The sequence below is a fragment of the Chrysochloris asiatica genome, unplaced genomic scaffold (assembly GCF_000296735.1).
Source record: "Chrysochloris asiatica unplaced genomic scaffold, ChrAsi1.0 scaffold00211, whole genome shotgun sequence".
In the NCBI taxonomy this organism is placed as follows: Eukaryota; Metazoa; Chordata; class Mammalia; order Afrosoricida; family Chrysochloridae; genus Chrysochloris; species Chrysochloris asiatica.
Genome location: NW_006408729.1, coordinates 2546782 through 2568663, shown reverse-complemented (window position 1 = coordinate 2568663; position 21882 = coordinate 2546782). Strand labels below are relative to the sequence as shown.

At 37.4% G+C, this 21882-nt stretch overlaps 1 protein-coding gene across 1 annotated transcript in view; it reads right to left on the bottom strand.

Annotated features, from left to right (window-relative positions):
* SLC39A8 (solute carrier family 39 (zinc transporter), member 8) overlaps nt 1-21882 on the bottom strand; it is a 105064-nt gene that overhangs the window by 65136 nt on the left and 18046 nt on the right. Inside the window, exon 2 of the mRNA XM_006872719.1 lies at nt 1500-1662. Within this exon, the coding sequence (XP_006872781.1) occupies nt 1500-1662 (163 nt within the window). The remainder of the gene's footprint in view (nt 1-1499; nt 1663-21882) is intronic.

The window sequence follows — 21882 nt, the reverse complement described above, 5'->3', positions numbered from 1 at the left end:
TACGGTGGCTACACATCACATTCAGAATAAAATCTAATCATTTCACTGCATCTTACAAGACCCTTCCTATCTCGTGGCTATAAACCACCTCCTCTCTTCCGTCCTGCCCACTCTGCTTCAAACATAGGCTGTCTTGCTATTGCTTCCATAGGTCTAACCCATTTCTAAGCTTCTATTATCTTTTCCTTCAGCCAGAGCGCTCTTCCCCCAAAGAAGATCTTGCCAAGGCACTCTCCTCTCTAGTCTAGATTCTGCACAAATGTTATCTCAACAAAAAGGCTCTAATTGACCTATCTAAAATCACACTAATCCAGCATGTCATTCTATCCCTTGCCTACTTATTTTCTTCTTAGTATTATCACTCTGAAGTTATAGTATTAATTTTCTTGTTTGTTTCAATATTTATTCTTTCTCTTCTTTATAATATTATAAGCTCTAAAATTACAAGGAATTTAATTTTTCTTCTTGTTTATGAATGAATATCCAATGCATAGATCAATGCTTGCCATATAGTTCAATAATTATTTACTGAATGAATTCATAAATCGAAAAAATTTATGTATACATGTGGAGTAAAATAACAATTTAAGGACACCAAGAAATTGCACAGAACTGGAAAATAGACCCATTTAACAATTGTTTTATTTCATTATTGAAAGCAAACTTCTATAGGTTTATGCATGTATGAACTGTAGATCAAACACATACTAAATTTTCTTATATATTTAAAGTCTTTATAGCAGATTATTCCCTAAAAAATTATAGATACAATAACTGTTTGCATTTTCTTTCATTTATAAGAATTAAAGCAATAAAAATTCAGTCACATAAGAGTTAATCTAGAAGCATGATAGTTTCTTATCAATACACTTATAATTACAAATAAACTAATATAGTTTAAAACAATATGATTAGATAAAGTTAATATACGTTACTTGATCAAATATAAGAGGGCTTCATCAAGTTCATGGAAATATTTCTTTATCTTTAAATCCATTTTTCCATGAACATTATGAAGCCCCATCATATTTGATGTGCAATCTAATGTACATATCATAAGTATTTCTTGTTATTGTTAAGTGCCATTGAGTCAGTTCTGACCCAGTATAGGATTTCTGAGGAGCAGCTGGTGAACTTGAACTGCTGATCTTGCAGTTCAAATTGACTTTGCGGTCCAGCGCTTTAACCCACAGCACTACACCAGGAGTATATGTTGTATAAAATCAATAATTAAGCTTTATTTAGGCTCCTAAGGGCTTTCAAGCAAAATTTTGACTCTGTAAATAGAATAGCATGAAATAGAATAGCATGACATATGAAGCTTCAACTCCATTAGTCATAATAATTCTTATTCTGAATACTTTGATAATATAAAATTTTAATAAAAGGTTTTATATGACTAATTAATGGCAATAAAGCAGGAAATGAGGCACGTCAACTTCATTTCAATCTGATCAATGAATTTGCAAGCAAATGTGAGGAAAAAAAGTCCAACCTACCTTCTGAAAGACTTGGTTTTGTTTTGTGCTTGGAAATAGCCTCGCAAGGGTGAAAACTCAATTGCTGTAAGACTGCTGGACAGATGATAGAGAAGTTAGAGCTGGTGATCTGGGTAGAATTTGAAAAGCCATGAAGGGAAAAGATATCTTCAGCAGATAAACACTAAAACAGAATAAACAAAGTAAACAAGTACGTGTTAGTATAATAAAACACCCAAGCAAAATTGATACAAAGATACACAGGGTATTGCGTCTTAATGCACAGCACTTGCTCTTTATACAAAAGTCCACTACCAAAATGTATGGGCATCCGAAACTGTAAAACAATGAGTCAGAAGAAGTCTTCAGTCTGTTGCCTGACCTATGGATCTGAGAGTTGCTAGATGACAACAGTGTGAGTTATTTCTTGAAATAAATCTCTCACATTGAATTCAGATCACCACTGGAATGTAAACCACAAGGCTAACATTTCAAACTTACCAACTGCTTCTCGGAAACTCTATACTGGGTTACTGAGTCAGAACCAACTCAGTGGCACTTAACAACAACATATATAGGAGGGTAAGTCAAAAAATATTGCTATAAATCATAGATACTTGTATTAAACAAAAATATCAAAATGTAAAGCTATTCTTTCTTGACATATGTTCCATCTAGATTTATACATTTCTAAAGGCAGCATTTCTACCCTTTCCTTGAAGAATTCTACTTGTTGTTGGGAGTCATCAGATCATAGCAACTGCCCATTTTAGTATTATCCTCACAATTGTTATGTTTAAGTCCATTGTTGCTGCCACTGTGTCAATCCATCGCATCAGGATCTTCCTCTTTTTCACTATCTACTGTACCAAGGATGGTATCCCTTTGTGGGCATTAGTCCATCTTGATAACATGCCCAAAGTACATGAGATAAAGTCTCAACATCCTTACTTCTAACAAACATTCTGACTAAACTTCTTCCAAGACAGATGTGTTTGTTCTTCTAGCAGTCCACAATACTTTCAATACTCTTCAACAATACCATAATGCAAAGGCATTATTCTCCAGTCTTCCTTATTCATTGTTCAGCTTTCACACAACAGTCTTCAAAAGTGAATCTTTGCTCTTTAACACTTTAAAGAGATATTGTGCAGTAGATTTGCCCAAGACAATTGTTGTTGTTAAGTGCCATCAAGTCATTTCTTATTCATAGCGACCTTGTATAGGGTTTCTGAAGAGTGGCTGGTGAGTTTGAACTGCCAATCCTGGGTTCAAACTGACCTTGTAGTTCTACTGCTTATCCTACAGAATCACACCAGGACTCCAACACGACGCACACTTTGATTTCTTGACTGTTGCTTCCAGGAGCATTGAACGTGAATCCAAGTAAAATGAAATCCTTGACAACTTCAATCGTTTCTCCATTTATCATGATGTTGTTTATTGATCAAGGTGTGAGGGGTTTTGTTCTTTTTATGTTGAGTTGTAATCCATACTAAAGGCTGTGGTCTTTGATATTCATCAGCAAGCCCTCAAGTCCTCTTTGCTTTCAGTAAGCAAGGTTGTGTCATCTGCATGTCTCAGCTTATTAATGAGCCTTCCTTCAATCCTGATGCCATGTTCTTCTTCATAGTCTAGTTTCTCAGATTACTAGCTTAGCATACAGATTGAATAAATATGGTGAAAGGATACAAACCTGATGTATACCTTGAAGGAAGATCCTCAATTAAATGGATTGACACAGTGGCTGCAATAATGGGCTCAAATATAGCAACGATTGTGACTTGGCAGTGCGTGCGTACATAGGGTTGCTATGAAAAAGAACTGACTCAAAGTACCTAATGGCAGCAATTGTGTCTACATTATAAAAAATCTGTTATTACTGTAACTTTTAAAATGTATCATTTTACTACTGTACACATTTTAACTATAAGCTATTTTCTACATTTGTTGTTCTTAAGGGCCATCCAATCAGTTCCAACTCATAGCAACCCTGTATAGGTTTCAAAGAAGCGACTGGTGAGCCTGCACTGCTGGCCTTGCAGTTCAAACTGACTTCGCAGTCCAGAGCATTAGCCCACAGAGCCACAGCAGGATAAAAGACATTAAGTTTGTTGCTACTGTCAAGAAATATAAAGTAAAACATTATTCCCTCAAATAGAAGTCTATGTTGAAAAAGTTATTTGTGAATATGAGCCAATACTTAAATCCCTTGTGTGGCACTGTGGGTTAACGCGCCAGACTGCAAAGCCATTTAAAATGCTAGGTTGGCAGTTCAAACTCACCAGCTGCTTCTAGGAAACCCTATACAGTTGGCTATGGGTGGAAACTGACTAGACAGCACTTAACAACAACCCTAAGACCTTAAAAGGATCCTGGTTTGGCACTATAGGATAATCATTGGATTGCTAATCACAAGGTCAGCAGTTCAAATCCATTAACCACTCCTCAGAAACCCTATACAGGGTCTCTATAAGCCGGAACCGACTTAGTGGCACATGATAACAACAACGAGAAGCCATTAAAGCCTGATGGTGCAGTGGATAAAGTAGCAGGCTTTTAACCAAAGGTCAGCAGTTCGAACCCACTAGTCACTCTGTGGGTGAAATATATAGCAGTTTGCTTCTATAAAGATTACAGTTTTGGAAACCCTACAAGGCAATTCTATCCTGTCCTATGTTTTTGTTAGGTGCCATCAAGTCAGTACTAACCCATAACGAACGACCTTATGCACAGCAGAACGAAACACTGCCTGATTCTGGGCCAACATCACTACTGTTGCCACACTTGAGTCCATCAATAGGACTTGGCATTCCTATAGAATCCCTATAAGTTGAAATCAACTACACAGCAGAAAATTTGTGTTTTGTTTTTGTTTTTGTTTGGTCTGAGACCTTAGCTATGAATGATATTGAGAACGTCAAAGTTTTAGAATTGAAAAAATAAAACACTGTTGCTGTCAAATTGATTCTGACTCATAATGACCCAACGTGTGCCAGAGTACGGACACAGGACGCAGAGTAGAACTGCACTCCATAATGTTTTCAATCGCTGATTTTTCAGAAGTAGATTGCCCAACCTTTCTTCTGTGGTGCCTCTGAGTAAAACCAAACTTCCAACTTTTCAGTGAACAATTCATCATTCTAATAATTTGCACTGCCAGGGACAATTTTGGAAACAGGGGACCATTAATGATTATAATAGTGAGGAAAAAAAATACACCTAGATAAATGTAATTGTCACAACTATAATCCAACTATCTTAAAGAAAATGAACACCTAGACCTGTTTTTTAAATGTCTAACCATGCACTTATGGATCTCTTCCAAATTTCTTGGCATATATGAATGAGTACCTCTAGTGCTGCATCCTTTTGTTGGAAGATTTCAATGTGTATTCCATCAGTTCCCAGGGGCCTATTCTTTCCACCTTGGACTTCTTCATTCAGTACAATGGGATTTTGATCATATACTAACTCTTAAAAGTGTTGAACATCGAACAGGTCCTTTTGGTACAGTGACTCTGTGTATGCCTTCAATCTTCTTTTTATGTTTTCTGCATCATTCAATATTTTGCCCATAGAATCTTTCAATATTGCAAATTAAGGCCTGAGATTTTTCTTCAGTTCTTTCAACTTTAAAAATGCTGCTTGTGTTCTTCCATTTTGGTTTTATAGCACCAGGGCTTTCTACATTTCATGATAGATAGTACTTGGCATTGACTTTTGAGCTGTCCTTTGAAATTTTCTGTCTGACTTTTTTACTTCCTCATGTCTTCATTTTCTTTAACATCTCTATGCTGGAGAGCAAGTTTCAGAGCTTCTTCTGACATCCATTTTGGTCTTTCTTCTTTCTTGTCTTCTTAATTACCTTATGCTTTCTCCATATATGATGTTCTTGATGTCATCCCACAACTCTTTGGTCTTTGGTCATTAGCATCTAATTCATCAAATGTGTTCTTGAGATGGTCTCTATATTCAGGTGGGATATGTTCAAGTTCATATTTTGGCTCTCGTGAATTTGGTTTCGCTCTCTTCAGCTTCAGCCTCAACTAGCATGTGAGAAATTGATGGTCTGTTCCAAAGTCTACTCCTGACCTTGTTTGGGGGTTGATATTGGAGCTTTTCCACCATGTCTTCCCATTTGTTATTATTTTGTTGGATGTGGTAAATTTTATTTCTGTGTATTCCATCTGGTATGGACATTGTGTATAGTCATCTTTTGTGTTGTTTAAAAAAGGCATTTTACAATTAAGAAGTCATTGCTGTTGCTGTTAGGTGCCATCGAGTCAGTACCAACTCAAAGAGACCTTAGGCACAGCAGAACGAAACACTGCCTGATCCTGGGCCAACCTCACAATTGTTGTCATGCTTGAGCCCACTGATGCTGCCACTTGGCCAATCCATTTCACTGGGGTCTTCCTTTTTTTCTCTGACTCTCCACCCTACCAAACATGATATCTTTCTCCAGTGACTGGTCCTTCCTGACAATATGTCCAAAGTATGAGAGATGAAGTTTGGCTATCCTGGCCTCCAAGGAGCACTCTGGCTGAACTTCTTCCAACACAGATCTGTTGGTTCTTTTGGCAGCCCATGGTACTTTCAATATTCTCCTCCAACACCATAATTCAAAAGCATCACTTATTCTATGGTCTTTCTTATTCACTGTCCAGCTTTTGCATGTATATGAGGTTATTGAAAATACCATGGCTTGGGTCAGGTGCACCTTAGTCCTCAAGCTGACATCTTTGCTCTTCAACACTTTTAAAAGGTCTTGTGCAGCAGATTTGCCAAATGCAATATGTCATCTCATTTCTTGACTGCTGCTTCCACGAGACTTGATAGTTGATCCAAGAAGAATGAAGTCCTTGACTTCAAGTCTTTAGTCTTGCAAAATTCTATCATGCGATCACCAGTATCATTTCTATCACCAACTACTGTTCCTTCCTATTTGTTTCCAAAGAGAAGTGACCAACAGAATGTGGAAATCAATGGACAATATCATTACTATCCCAGGCAAGATAAAGATACTATCACATGCTAAAGATCATTCAAAACTGGCTGCAACAGTAGAGTGACAGGGAACTGCCAGATGTTCCAGCTAGATTCAGATGAAGACATGGAACAAGGGATACCACTGCTGACATCAGATGGATCTTGGTTGAAAGCAAAGAATATTTCCTTGGCTATGCAAAGGCTTTCTACTGTGTGAATCATGAAAAGCTGTGAATAACATTTTGAAGAATGGGTATTGCAAAACACTTAATTGTGGTTATGAGAAACCTGTATATAGAACAAGATGCAGTCATTTGACAAAAACAAGGAAACAACAAATGGTTTTAAATCAGTAAAAATGTGTGCAAGGATTGTATTCTTTCACCATACTTATTCAATCTGTATGCTGAGTAAATAATCCAAGAAACTGGGTTATATGAAGGTGAACATGGCATCAGGATCAGAGGAATACTCATTAAAACCTACGATATACAGTTGATACAACCTTATTTGCTGAAAATGAAGATAACTTAAAATATTTATTGATGAAGATCAAAGACCACAACATTCAGTATGGGTTGCACTTCAATGTAAAGAAAAACAAAAATCCTCACCAGTGGACTGATAAATAACATCATGATAAATGGAGATAAGATTGAAGTTGTCAAATATTCATTTTGCTTGGATTTACCATCAACACTCATGGAATCAGCAGTCAAAAATTAAATGATATACTGCATTAGAAAATCTGTTGCACAAGATCTCTTTAAAGTGTTCAAGAGCAATGATGTCAGTTTGAGGACTAGGTTGCCCCTGACACAAACCATGGTATTTTCAGTAGCCTCATACGCATAATGTGGCCCTGTGGGCTAATGTGTCAGACTGCAATGTCAGTGGTTCAAGCTCACCACCTTCTCCTTAAAAGCCTTATAGAAGGTTGCTATGGGTCAGAATCTACTTGAAGGCACTTAACAACAACAATAACATATGCATATGAAAGTTTTACAATGAATAAGGAAGATCATAGAAGAATTGATACATTTGAGTTATGGTGTTGGAGAAGACTATTCAATATACCATGGACTTCCAGAAGAACAGACAAATCTGTGTTGGAAGAATTACAACCATAATGCTCTTTAGAAGTCAGGATGGTGAGACTTCATCTCTCATATTTCAGACATATTATCAGGAGGGACGAGTACCTGTTAGAAAGAATCATGCTTTGTAAAGTAGAGGGTCCATGAAAAAGAGGAAGACCCCCATTGAGATGGACTGACACAAAGACTGTGAGAAGGGCACAGAAGCAGGCAGTGTTTCATTCTGTTGTGCTTAGGATTGCTATGAGTTAGAACAGACTCAATAGCACCTAACAACAACAGTACACCTAAAATTGTTCCCTATTCAACCCACTCTTGCCTTTGGGTTATGTATGATGATTTCTATGTATCACTAAGAAAAGGAACAACAAATGCAATGCTCTGTTAACAGTCTACTTGAGGCTTAGACTAGTGGAGGGAGAAAACATTGTCAAATGGAGAAAAGAAAGTAGGTAAAGTTAACTCATCACCATGGCATCCAAAAGCATAATTGCTAGGCTTAAAAATTACACAGCTGATGTAGTTTGACTGCCTACTGCATGACTCTAGGTATAATAGTATAAATGCAAAGCACAATGGTTTCTTTGCAAGGAAGTCTTAACCTACTTGGATTTCAAGTTCCTCCAACTGGAAAATTGGATGAAAAAGTGAGGATTCCTACGTAATCATCAAAGCCCTTACAGAATTAACATTCTAAGGCTTTCTAAAACTTGAAGACTGTTAAGTTCTTTTCCTATTCAAATTTTGAGCCATTAGCAAGTCAAGAAATTTGTTTATTATGTCACAGACAACATTTTTATGAAGTAAATTAAAATATAATGGAAACCATAGTATGCATAACACCTAGAATGGGTGAAACTTGGCTTCAGTTGTACATTACAAATATACTCACACATATACACAAGGTCACAATATAACATTTCTTTTTTTCTTTATTGGGTAGTCAAGAGTTTGGAAACCATTGCTCTTGAGGATCCCCAAAGTTCTTCCGCATTGAAGACACAGATGGATAAAAAAAATTGCATGGTAAATGAATAAATCATCTATACTGCCTTGTTTTGAGTCTTGATGATGTATAAAGCATTTATGCAGAAATTGTGGCTGAGTACAATGGCCACTGACCAATCACCAGAAAGAACATGGAGGTTGACAGATAACAAAATTCAAGAACTTCCCTTGTGGTAAGAGAAAAAGGACCAAATACTAACAATGGAGACCAACTGAATTAATGGCATTGATTTAAAATAGTTACATACAGGCAAATAGATTGCATCATTTTGAGTAGCAGCCTATTTTGCCTTCAAATAATCTTTATTTCTATTATATTTTTATTTAATACAGTTGAATCTGAAAGAAAAGAAATCAGTTGTCTAAATAAAGGCAATGTCTCCCAGAGCCAGAACAAACAGGATGAGAGCCCGATGGATGCATGAATGATGAGAGTGAAGACAAAACCAGTTGAACCATATAGCCCACGGAAATTAGAACACCTTCTCAAGTGTACCCCTTCAAGTCTAAGACAAATAATGAGTAGAGTATGGTAATATGAACTCAGGATGACTATACTGAATAGTATGTGCCTTAATAAAACTCTGGGCCCTCTCACCATCTCCCTCACAAGCATACAAAGACAGGTTTTCTTCTTTTCATTACACTGCTTTTCTAAGAATATCAACCTAAGGTTTGCTGTGGCCATTTGAGTTCTGTGTTGTCAGAGATGATATCCAGCCTGCATTTCCTAATGTTAATTGAGTTGTTTCTTTTCCTAAAATGTTTTTCTAAATGTTGAGTTAAATTCCAATTTGCTAGCATCCAGCCACATTAAAGAAGCCCCAGTAGTACTGTTGTATAAGCAATGAACTGCTAATTCTGAGGTTAACAGTTCAAACCTACTAGTCTCTCTGTAAGATAAAGATGAGGCTTTCTGTTCCCATAAAGATTTACAGCCACAGAAACCCTATACAGGGTAGCTATGAGTCAGAATCAGCTTTATGACAGCGGGTTTGGTATGATTTTGCCACATTACGGTCATCTCAAGCTGGCTTTACATACATGAAACACCAAAGTAAGGTTGTAGTAGAAGTAAGAAGATGTAGAAGGTACAAGACTAAATCATTTTAGCAACTAATGTCACATATTTCTTCCGCTGCTTCTCCTGTTCTTCCTTCCTCAACAATTCTGACTGGTTTAAAGTTTCTCTGTGTCTTGTTCATTAATATATTTGTGTAAATACTGGGGGCTGGTGTGAGGGGAGGTCAGGGGGAAGATAAAGTGACTAGGGAAAGTTCCACCCTCAACATGATTGTACAGTTGAAATCTGCTTATAATGAGTGCCATGGCTCATGGCAAGATTTGAAATTACACAGCTTGGATACTACATATAATACCCAGGTAATTATACTAAACAGCTGTTGTCAAATTGATTCCAAATCATGGTAACGCCATATATGGAAAAGTAGAACTGAACGCTATAGATTTTCATATCTGTGACCTCTCAGAAGAAAATCACCAAAACTTTCTTCCACGATGGGTTCATACTGCTAATATCTGGCCCACAGATGAGTGCTTAACCATTTGTGGTATCCAGGGTCTCCTGTAATTGATAGCATATAGTTGCTCCTTAATTCAATAAATACTTATTGAACATACAAATCTTGGCATAATATTGATGACAAACGTGGAAGCTGGGGCAAACTGAAAAATGACAACCAAGAAAGAAATAAGACAAAGATAAATAAGTCATAGATTTCCCATCAAGAGACTGTGGCATTAATAAATACACCAATATCTCTAAAACTACAGAGAAAGTGATAAGGTCATGGAGAAATAATCATAAAGTACTATGAGAGTTCATGTGAAGGAGACGTGGTATGCAACTGAAATCATCAAAAAACAAATTTGAGGACAGAACTCAGGGAAGGGAAAAGGAGGATGTGGTTCCTGGTGTGACTAAGGAACCTAGAAAGAGAAGCACATTTGGACGATGATGGCAAGTTTGGCATTAGAGATGTAAACTTGCAATGCCAGGGAACACCCTGATGAAAGTGGCCATTCTTAGAGAAAGAAAGCTTTCTCTAAAAATGGTTGAGGTTCGAAATAGGGATGCAGTTCTTGTCTATGAAGAGATAATAGATAAGTGGGAGTGAAGGAAAGCATCATGAAAGAGAGTATAGAAAAAAAAGAGCAAAAGTTGAGAATTCACCTGTAATTTGTACAAAAGTAGGAAAGGGAGACAATGAAGTATAACAGAGAAAATTGTAAGAAATAATCTAGACCAGCAAAATGTAGTGAATGCCTATTGTTTTGAGCCACAAGGTCGGTGGTACAAGCTCACCAGCCACTCCTCAGAACCCTTGCAGGATCACTATGAGTGAGAATTGACTCGATGGCATTTAGCAACAAAAACAACCATACCAGTTCAAAACTACCAGACGTTCTGTGGGACAAAAATGAGACTTTCTGCTTCCATAAAGATTTACAGTCTTGGAAACCCTATGTGGGATCACTATGAGTCAGAATAGACTCCATGGCACATAACCACCACCACCACACCACCTCCAATCCCCTAGGTACAATTATGCCTAAAACTAATTCTGCCCTTCAATTCTTCAGTTATCTGAATCAATGAATCCTTCCTTGGTTTAAACTAGTCAAAACTGAGTTTCTTTCACTCACAAATGAGAAAGTCCTATTTTGTGCACAGCAATTATTTAAAATGAGTCACTGTATGGTGCAAATGGTTAAGCACTTAACTATTAGCCAAAATGTTGGCAGTTCCAACCCATCCAAAGATCTCTTGGAAGATAAGACTGGTGATCTGTTTCCAAAAGGTCAGAGCCTTGAAAAGCCTATGGGTATTTCTACTCTGCACACATGGGGTCATCAAGAGTTGGAAGCTACTTGATGGCAACTACCAGCAAAACTTATTTCAAAGCCATTTTTTAATGCTTATGAATGAGAGATACATCCAGAACTTGCTAGAAGAAGAAAAAAAGATAAACTTCTCTACTACTGAAAGCTTCTACACTTTTTCTTTTCTTAACACATGAGCGATTTTGTCCACTTGGCGGTCTCAAATGGTAATCACTCAATAGTACAAAACAGTAAGACAACCACCTGGTCTTTCATTCATTAAACCAAGTAAGACCTGTAGATCACAATGGAAATGAATTTTCTTCCCATTCAAAAGTTACCCCAGTAGTAAATGCAAACTCTGCTTCACCATGGACTGACTCTGCGGGAATCTTATCAGTTCACATCCCTACTAAGAGCACTGCTAGGGACAGAGGTAAAGGTAGGTGGGGGCGGGGGGGGGGGAGGACCTTGTAACTAACTTAGGCTTAGTGACAATCAAAATTGTAATGAAACATCAAGTCCAGTGAAGTTTCCTAGGCTGTAAAGTAAGTGATCCACACAAATGTAAAATTCTACCACAAATGTCCGAAGAGAAACAGAGGCAGAACAGGGATCAGAAAGCGAATCCAAAAGATTCCTATTTAACTTCTTTCTTCTTAATGCCTTCTCTACCCTGTCCTTTTTTGCAACTGACTTTTGCAACTTTTACTTTCTTACAGGAACAACAGCCACCTTCTAGCATTTCTCCATGTTTGCTATTAAGATGAAATCTGTGTAACCTATCCTTCCCCACAATCCTGCCCAGGGTCAGATTTTCCCTCTTGAAGAGAGGCTTAATAAGAATTCATCTCAAATGTTCATCTATTCTGTTCTTAATTCTTATTCACTCTAATGTATCTATTCATTTAACAAACATTAACTGATTACACTTTCTCTGGACCAGGTGTATTGGTAGGTACTGAGAATAAGATATAGTATAGTAACAGCCTTCAACAAGTTCACCATCCCATAGAGGAAACGGATGCACATACAGACAAGTATAATACAATGTGAAAAGTTGATGCACTAGGTATTTCGAGATAAAAGGGGAAAAATCAAAGAAGACTTCCTAAAGGAGTTGATACATGCACTAAGTCAGGAATGTTAGATGCCTTGGATGAATGGGGAGACAAGACGTGACTCACAGAAAATTAAGTAATGAAGAAATCAGTAATTCAAGTGCCATTAGTATAACTGGCATTAATACAATTGACTTTTATAAGCAATATTTCTGAGAAGCGTAATAAGAGATACCGTAATAGGGACCATGATACATGGTTGGCATATATTCTCTCTTCTTGCTCCATACCATCCGTTAAAGTAGAATTTAGGAGAAAGATAGGATGGAAAATAATATCATAAGTTTGTTGTTGTTGTTAGGTGCCATCAAGTCGGTACTGACCCATAGCAACCTTATGCACAGCAGAACGAAACACTGCCCTATCCTGGACCAACCTCACTATTGTTGCCACGCTTGAGTCCATCGATGTTGCCTGCCACTTGGCTAATCCATCTCATTGGGGTTTTTTCTCTTTTTCTCTGACCCTCCACTTTACCAAACATGATATCCTTCTCCAGAGGCTGGTCCCTCCTGACAATATCGTAGGTTAGAAAGGTTAAAAAACTGATGTATATTATAGACCAAGAGAAAAATGAGATTGTCTGCTTCCATAAAGATTTATAGGTTTGGAAACCCTTTATAAGTTCGTTATGAATCAGAAACAACTCAATGGCAGTGGGTCAGTGTTTGCTTGGTATGTTAAAGACAGAATTCAAGCCCAAGTCTTCTGACTTCTAAACCAATGTTCCTGCTACTACATTCCTTCGTATTGGATACTTGAACATTAAGACAAGATCAGATAATAAAAGAGAAATATTTAGACCCTGATAAGGAATGCAATTTGTTGCCTTCAATAGTGACTTGAGTCACAGAGTTAAATTAATTCTAGTCCATATTTAGGATCCTACCCAGAAGCAATCCTAAAATTCAGTCATCAGTCCAATTTTCACTCATCATGGTGAAAATTTAAAAATAAAAGATGGTCATGATTCTTTGTCCACACTATGCCCTTCTATCGACCACCTAAACAGGAAAATGTAACACTCAAATGCAAATCCATACTCACGTTGTAGGAGCTAACAGGTCAGAACCTGATCCAGCACTCTCTACCGCATGCTGGTGGCAGTTAACGTTGCCATAAAGTTTACTCCCGTAGCAGATGTGTCACCTTGAATGACTGATACAATGAATGCTTTATTTCACTATTTTTACTTTAAATCCAATATTTTTGTAGCTCAGAGAAGTAAACTTCTTGATTCATCAACATGAACTATCATCATCATACCATCATGAGACTAATACTACTGCTGACAGATTGCTAGGGATGTACTAAGAGAGGGGAAGATGAAGATTCAAAATAATTTAATGGGAAAAAAAAATCTCTGGATTCTTTAGGCTCACATATATATTAATGTTTGCTAATACTAACGCTGTGTGTCTGGAAGACAGTGTTGCTCAGGGAATATTTGTTGGATGACTGAACCTCTGACCTGTCTCCAAAATATTTTTCAAACAAATTACAAAAACATTTTGAACTCATAATAGTCGCCTAAGCAATGTTAAGTGCAAAATTAAACATATATGAGAGTTTCAAATATATAATAACTAGTCAAGCATCCCATGAAAAACTTAAATATTTACATTGTAAAAGGCTTTTTTGAGATTAATATTTGGGACCTCATTTCTGAACTATGAAACAAGTAAATAATTCCATTAATTTATTCCTTCATGGATCACAAAATAATGTTATGGAAATAATAGTTTAAATGTTCTAAAGTTGTAACAACAGCATTCAAAGAAGAAGTGTCTGAGGAACTCTCTTCCAGATTTGTTCATTGATGCAGTAATAGAACTATCTAACCTTGTAGTTGTCTTTTTTGTTGTTGTTAAGTGCCATTGAGTCAGTTCCAACCCATAGCAACCCTTGTATAGGGTTTCCAAGGAGTGGATAGTGAATTTGAACCGCCCACCTTGCAGTTCAAACAGCTTTGCAGTATAGCGCATTAACCCTCAGTGCCACACCAGGACTCTTCAAAAACAAAAAAGAGCTTATCCAAGTTTAATGGTACTGCAATCCTTGACCAGGAGTTCTTAAAGTATAGTCTATGAACTACTAGGGATCTAGTAATACTAAAATTGTGTCTGCCTTTTTCATGTTCAGTCTTTCAAGAGTGAACAATAAGGTTGTTCAAAGCCTACATAACGTACAATGTCACAACAGTTAGAAAGGAAAATTATATATAGGAATCAAGGTGTGTTCTACCAAGCCAGATATTAAACAGATTAACAAAAATGTAAAACAGTGCCACAGTTCTCACTTGTTTTTGTTATGGAAACACAAATATTCTTCACAAAACATGTTAGCATGTAATAACAACAGTTATTGTTATTTTTAGTAAATTAATAAAATTTTAAAGTATTCTCAATGTGAATTTCTGTTAACAGTGAACATTAACACCTTTAACCCACACAGATGCACTATATTAAGCTCTTTGGTGTTCTTCAATAATTTTTAAGAGTACAAAGAAGTCCTGAGATGAAAAGTCTGGGGATCTAACACATAAGAGTTATACATAAACAAAACTTTCCTATTTCACTTAGCTGAGGATAGGAGCTTCTCTGGTTTCTCCTAGAACACCATAAGATTGTTTCCACTGAAGCATCACAATTAGAGCATCCTTCTACCCAACCCACCCCGCACCTCCAAAAAAATTAAAATTTCATAAGTGCATGCTTTTGCTAGGAGAATAAAGTCCTAACCCTTAAAAGCAAAAATGCCATTGCCATAGAATCAATTCTGACTCATGACAATCCCATGAGTTACAGAGTCGAACTGAACTCCACAACATTGTCTTGTGTACAGTCTTTAAGGAAGCAGTTATCTGAACTTTCTTTTACAATGCTACTTGTTGTTGTTGTTGTTATGTGCCGTGGAGTCAGTTACGACTCATAGCAACCCTGTACAGGGTTTCCGAGGCTGTAAATCTTTACGGGAGCAGAAAGCCTCATCTTTCTCCCGCGGAGCAGCTGGTAGTTTCGAACTGCTGACCTTGCTGTTCGCAGCCCGATTCGTAACCATTACGTTACCAGAGCTCCTTAGGTAGGTTCAAACCTCCAACCTTAGGTTAATTGTTGTTGTTAACTGCCAATTTAGTCGGTTCCAACTCATAGCGACCCTGTATAGGGTTTTCCAAGGAGTGATCTGGTGGGTTTGAACTGCCAACCTCGTGGTTGTAGCCTAGTGCTTATCCTACAGCACCACACTAGGACTCTTTAGGTTCATAGCTGCGAGTAAACTGTTTGAGCCACATAGGAACCTTATTAAATAGTGATACGTAAATACAATCAATTGTGATAGAATATTTGTTTTGTTACTGCAGAATCCTGGACTCTCCTTAAACTATCATAAGTTCTTGACACTTAAAGGATAAAGTCCTAACATTAACAGTTTACAGCCTTCCTTTTCCCCTCTACCATCCTCTAAAAGTATACATGAATTCTGTATTATAACCAAACTGTTCTAATATATCTGTATTTTCCCTTCACAGTGATTTTACTTTCCCTATGACTCCTACCTAGAATTCTGATACACTGCCTCTCAACTTAGCTAACTGATCATGAAGAAGACACAGGACTGTGCAAAGTTTCCTTCTATAGTACACGTGATAGTCATGAATTAGGGCCCACCTTGAGGACAGCTAACAACATTGGAACACCAGTGGAATACAGTGATGTGATCTTAATATTAGACATATACCTCTGGCAGAAAAACAAACTATGAAGAGGAATGTGGGGTAAGACTTTATGCAGATGCAGCAACAACAACATAGCAAATGTTTACTAAGCAATTACAGCACACCAGGCACAAGACTGAATCATTATATATATTATCTGATTTAATCTCTAAAACCATCCCATGATGTAGGCAAATTATCCCTATTACACAAAAGAGACCATTAAAGTTTAGAGAGATGAAGAGATATGTAGAAGCCACTACAGTAGGACTTACTGCTGCACTTGAAATGAGGAGCAGCAAAGAAAGCTAGAGAATTAGAATAGGAGAAAGAAATGAAGTGTAGCTAATTACCTCTATAAACAACTGTCTCCTTTTCCATAAGACCAAAAGAACCTGATTGTGCCCAGCTCCCGTTACTAAATATATTGATCAAAGATTCTATTAAAGAATCCTAATCAAAAGAGAAAACACAGAACGGAATTTCAGATTCTCATGGAATTCAGACTTTGTATGGAGTCATGGAGGCTGGAGGAACCACCAAAACCACTGCTTTCAAATAACCTTCAAATCTTAAAGCTTAAACCAATAATATCTCCTAAAGTCTTCTTAAAATCCAATAATAGCTTAGCCAAACTAGTAAAGAATGGCTGTCTTGACCGGCATTTTTTTTTTTTTTAATTTTTTAAGCTTTTGTTGTGAATTTAATAAAGGTTTACAGGGCAGATCATCAATTTTACATTCAACAAATCAATGCAATGCTTACAATCCCCTTCATGCACTACCCTGTAACAGCATTTACTTCTATTACCCCACCCAAATTTTTTTTTTTTAATGTACACATATCACATTGAAAATATATATTCGTCTAAGTACCCAAAGGTCACATTTTGCAAGCCAGCCTCTGCCCACAGGCATATTATCTTTCTCAGGCCATGGGCCTATAGTCCTCTGCTGCTCTGTCTCTCTATGCCATTGCCTCTGTTACCATCTCTATTGTAGCCTCTCTTCTAGTTAGGGTCCCCTCCTCTTTTCATGCTCTTCCCTCTTGATGGCCCTAGGGTCATCTGTTCCTGAAATGACAGGTGAACTACTCCCTGTTTCTACATTTACCGTTGTAACAATTGCCATTAGTCCTAATAACAATTACTCACAATTGAATCATAAAATCCTATTCCCATTATCCCCAGACCCATCTGGACAAGAGAAAATCTATTCAGTGGGGATTCTATCTTACACCCCTCTTTCTGACCCTAAATATTCTCGTGACCACTTGTAAGCCAGTCACTTTGTGCCTTTATAGCTCCCTAATTTTGGTAGCAGAAGTCTAAGTCCCTGGTCCCTATCAATCCGGTGTACTAAGGAGGCAAACTTGACCCTTGATATAAAGAAACCTTTTTCCTTCGCTTTCGGTTAGAATTTTGGGCAACTTCATCCTTAAGCAAAGATCTAGTTCATCAAGTTGTAGCATTGTATGCTAGCTCCTTGTATCAAAACAAACTTCTTTATCTTCATTTGATTGAACTCTGGTCAACAAACCATCCAAGCTAGGTCAAATAAGTACAATCGACAAGTTTGGGAGTACTTGCAGACCCGCTGGTCATGTCACTATTAACTTAAGCCCCCAGTAACTAGTCTAATGTCCCTGGGCTCAGGAGCTCACATATCTCCCTGAACTTCAAACCATCCAGTGTCTTGACTTTCTTTTACAAATTATCTATATGATATCAAAATGACAATAACAATTCAAACAATTCGATAGGAAACTTGAGGGGCAATTAATTTATGTTAATGGAGAAAGTACTATTTGGAAAAGGAACATGAGAATCATTGTATAACTTAAAGAATGTAATTAATGTCAATGAGTTAGATATGTAGAATTTGTTAAATTGGTAAATGTTCTTCTGTGTATATTTTCAACAACAAAAAGTAAAATAAGTTATATTAAAAGAAAATATTGCACTCAGTGTCTCACTTAGTCAATCAAGCAAGTGGTAAGCTTGGTAAGAGGCCTGGTATGGTACTGTAGGAATAATCACTGGATGGGTAACAGCAAAGTCAGCAGTTCCAATCCATCAGTCAGTCTCAGAAACATTACACAGGATCACTGTGAACTGAAACCGATTTGACAGTACACAAGCAGAAAATAGGCAAAACAGGTCTGCCAGAAAGTTTTGGTTAGAAAAGAAGATGGAATTGATGAGTTCCATTTGGGACCAATTTAGACTTGGTGAGAAATGGGTAGTTGAACTTCAATTGACAACTAGATAAATAAGATTGAGTCTCAATAGAAATATCTGAACCTAGCCAATTTATTTAGAAGTCTCTGCAGATAGATGATACTGTAACAATTAGAGGGAATGAGTCTGTAAAAAGTGTACAAAATCAGAAGAAAGAATGCTTGAGACAGAACCCTGAGGAACAGGAATAATTAAAGGATAACAGAAAGAAATAGAAATAGAAAAGAAGTAACTAAAAGGTAAGAAAAATGAAACAGGCAAGGAAAGGTGTGCTTAAGTAGAATGTGTTCATCATTGTCAAAATTAACATAGTCAAGGCCTGAGAAGCAATACACAGGTTCTAGGTAACTTTGTGTAGTGTAATTTGAAGGAAGTCATGGACACAAAAGCAAGACCACAATGGGTTGAGGAGTAAATGGGAGATGAGGAAGCTGAAAAGGAACTCATACATCTCTACGGTCCAGTTATATACAGACAATGATGCACAAAAAAACCCCCACAGACTATTCAAGGCATATGTAGCACAGCCTACCCACCAATGCAGCATCTGCTTACAGCAAAACAATGGAGAACCAAGGATCCACAGTTGGACATCCATTCTCCCAGACAAATTTTGACTTGGTCTGACTTTTGCCAAATGACTTTTGTGCCTTGGTTTTTAGAGAAACCAATATCTCCTAATTCTCACACAATATTGCTTTGAATATCAAGTGTTGTTAATAGGAAATAAATTTATAAGGTTAAAACATAATTTTGTAGAGAAATGAATAATAGCTCAGCCAATTAAAGAGACAGCTTCAGCAATAACAAAAACAATAAAAATGGTATCTTTTTTACTCAAGAAGAAGAACATCAGCAAAGGTCACCTGTCTTCTTCAAATGCTTGTACAATTCCCAGTGGCTTAAAGAAATTGGTCTCATTTCCAATTTCTATATCTCTAGGGTCATTAGGATTTTCAGAAAATTAACCACTCCCTCTGTTGTTGTTGTTGTTGTTAAGTGCTGTAGAGTCGGTTCTGACCCATAGCAACCCTGTACAAGGTTTCTGAAGTTGTAAATCTTTACGGGAGCAGAAAGCCTCATCTTTCTCCTGTGGAGCGGCTGGTAGTTTCGAACTGCTGACCTTAACATTCACAGCCCGATTAGTAACCACTACGCTACCAGGGCTCCTACCCAATCCATTGAGGGCGTAAAATTCTTCAATAAAAGGAACAACAGTGTAAAAAGCACAGATTTTGAAGTTTGATCACCCTCAAGTTGAGTATTCACTGTGCCACTTAGGAGCTATGTGATTCTGAGTGAGTTGTTTAACCTATCTAAGTCAGGGTTTCCTCACAGAAATAGCAAAGTACTTACTCTGTAGGATTAGGAGAACTGATGGGATCATGTGCAACAAAACAAAACAAAACACTAAGCACAATTCCTGGAACACAATAAGCACTCTATAAACGCACTGGACTGCTAAGCAAAAGATTGACAGTTCAAACCCACCAGCTACTCCTCAGAATTCCTATACTCACAGGGTCACTATGAGTTGGAACCAACTTGATGGCACTTAATAACAACAGCAACATTCTTATTAGGACAAGACTTGTTATCCTACAGATGACTCCATGTATACATACAAATATATATCCATCTTGGTGTGGCACTGTAGGATAAGCATTGGACTGCTATCCCTAAGGTAAGCAGTTCAAACCCAACCAGCCACTCCTCACAATCCCTATACAGGGTTGCTGTTAGTCGAAACCAACACTTAACAATGGCACTTAACTACAACATATATATGTATGTGTGTATATATGTATGAATGGGTGTATGTGTGTATTTATAGGATAAGCACTGAACTGATGAACTGAACGGTTCACAGTTCAAACCCACCAACTACTTCTTGGAAACCCTATACAGGATTGTTGAGCTGGAATCAATTTGACCACACTTAACTGTCTATAAGCCCTGATGGTGCTGTAGGATAAGCACAGGACTGCTAACTACAAAGTAGGCAATTCAAACCCACCAGTCACTCTGTTGTAGGGGAAAGGTGAGGTTTTCTGCTTTCTTAAAGATTTACAACCTCGGGCAGGGGAAAAAGACACAGAGAGGAGAGCAAGAATTAGAAGAAATAGAGTTAAATACTCTTTTATATATACAATCCAGCAGTAACAGTGATCTGTTGATGTTTGCTGTTAAGTGCAATCAAGTTGGTTCCAACCCATAGCAACCCTGTATAAGGTTTCTGAAGACTGACTGATGAGCTTGAACCCCCACCTGTGGTTCAAACCAACTTTGCATTAACCTATAGTGCCACACCAGGGCTCCAACAGTGATCTACAGGTAAATAAATGGATAGAACCAAAGGCTGAACAGCTGTTGGAGGGAAAGTGGGAGTATACCCATAAAGGTTTGGAAAAGGGTATTTGTACAAGGCACTCCTGGTGTGGCTATGTAGGATAAGCACTGGACTACAAGATCTGTTTAAACTAAATAGTTGGTGGTTCAAATCCACCAGTCACGCCTTGGAAACCCTATTCAGGGTCGCTATGAGTCAAAACCAAATTGATGTCACTAAACAACAATTTACCTTTGCTGAAAATATATCCATAAATGTGGTGAAGAACTGTTATTGTTGTAAAGTGCTATCGAGTTGGTTCCAACTCATCACAACCCTGTATAGGGTTTCTGAAAGGTGACTGATGAGTTTAACCACCAACCTTGCAGTTCAAACCAATTTTCAGTCCAGTGCATTATCATGTAGTGCAAAGTTATGAAAACTTCTTAAACATTACTAAACACCTTGAGGTAATGATACGCTGGGTCTAGGGGTTCAGCACCACAGTCTTTGTAAACACCATGGTCAATTGCCATAACACTGTCTATAAAGACAATGTTCTACATCCTGCTTTTGCGATTAGCAACTGGGAACTGAAAAGTTCATGAGCAACCTTCTAAAGAGCAACTATTGGTGTCTCCTTGTCCAGAGGAAAGAGCAGTGATGAAAATTTAAGATGCTTGGAAACAATTAATCCTGTGAACTAAAGAACCTCATGACCAGAAGAACTACATGGTGCCTGGCTTTTAAAAACAAAACAAAACAAAAAAACAAAACCAGTCATACTCAGCAGATAGAGACTGGTAAAATCCTAAGACTATGTATGGCCTGTGGTCATTCTTCAGGTCTGGAACTGAATTCACCCCTCTGACTTAATTTTTAGTCAAATTACACAATAAATAGTATGATCAACGATTCTAGATAGAAGGGCAGCATTTACCTAAAGAGAAAAATGAGAAGGAACAAAGGATCCCCATGTACAAACAAACAACAACAAAAAAACCCAGGGAGGAAGTGAGATAAGTACATGGGGGGACCGCAATCTAAAGGAAATGAAGT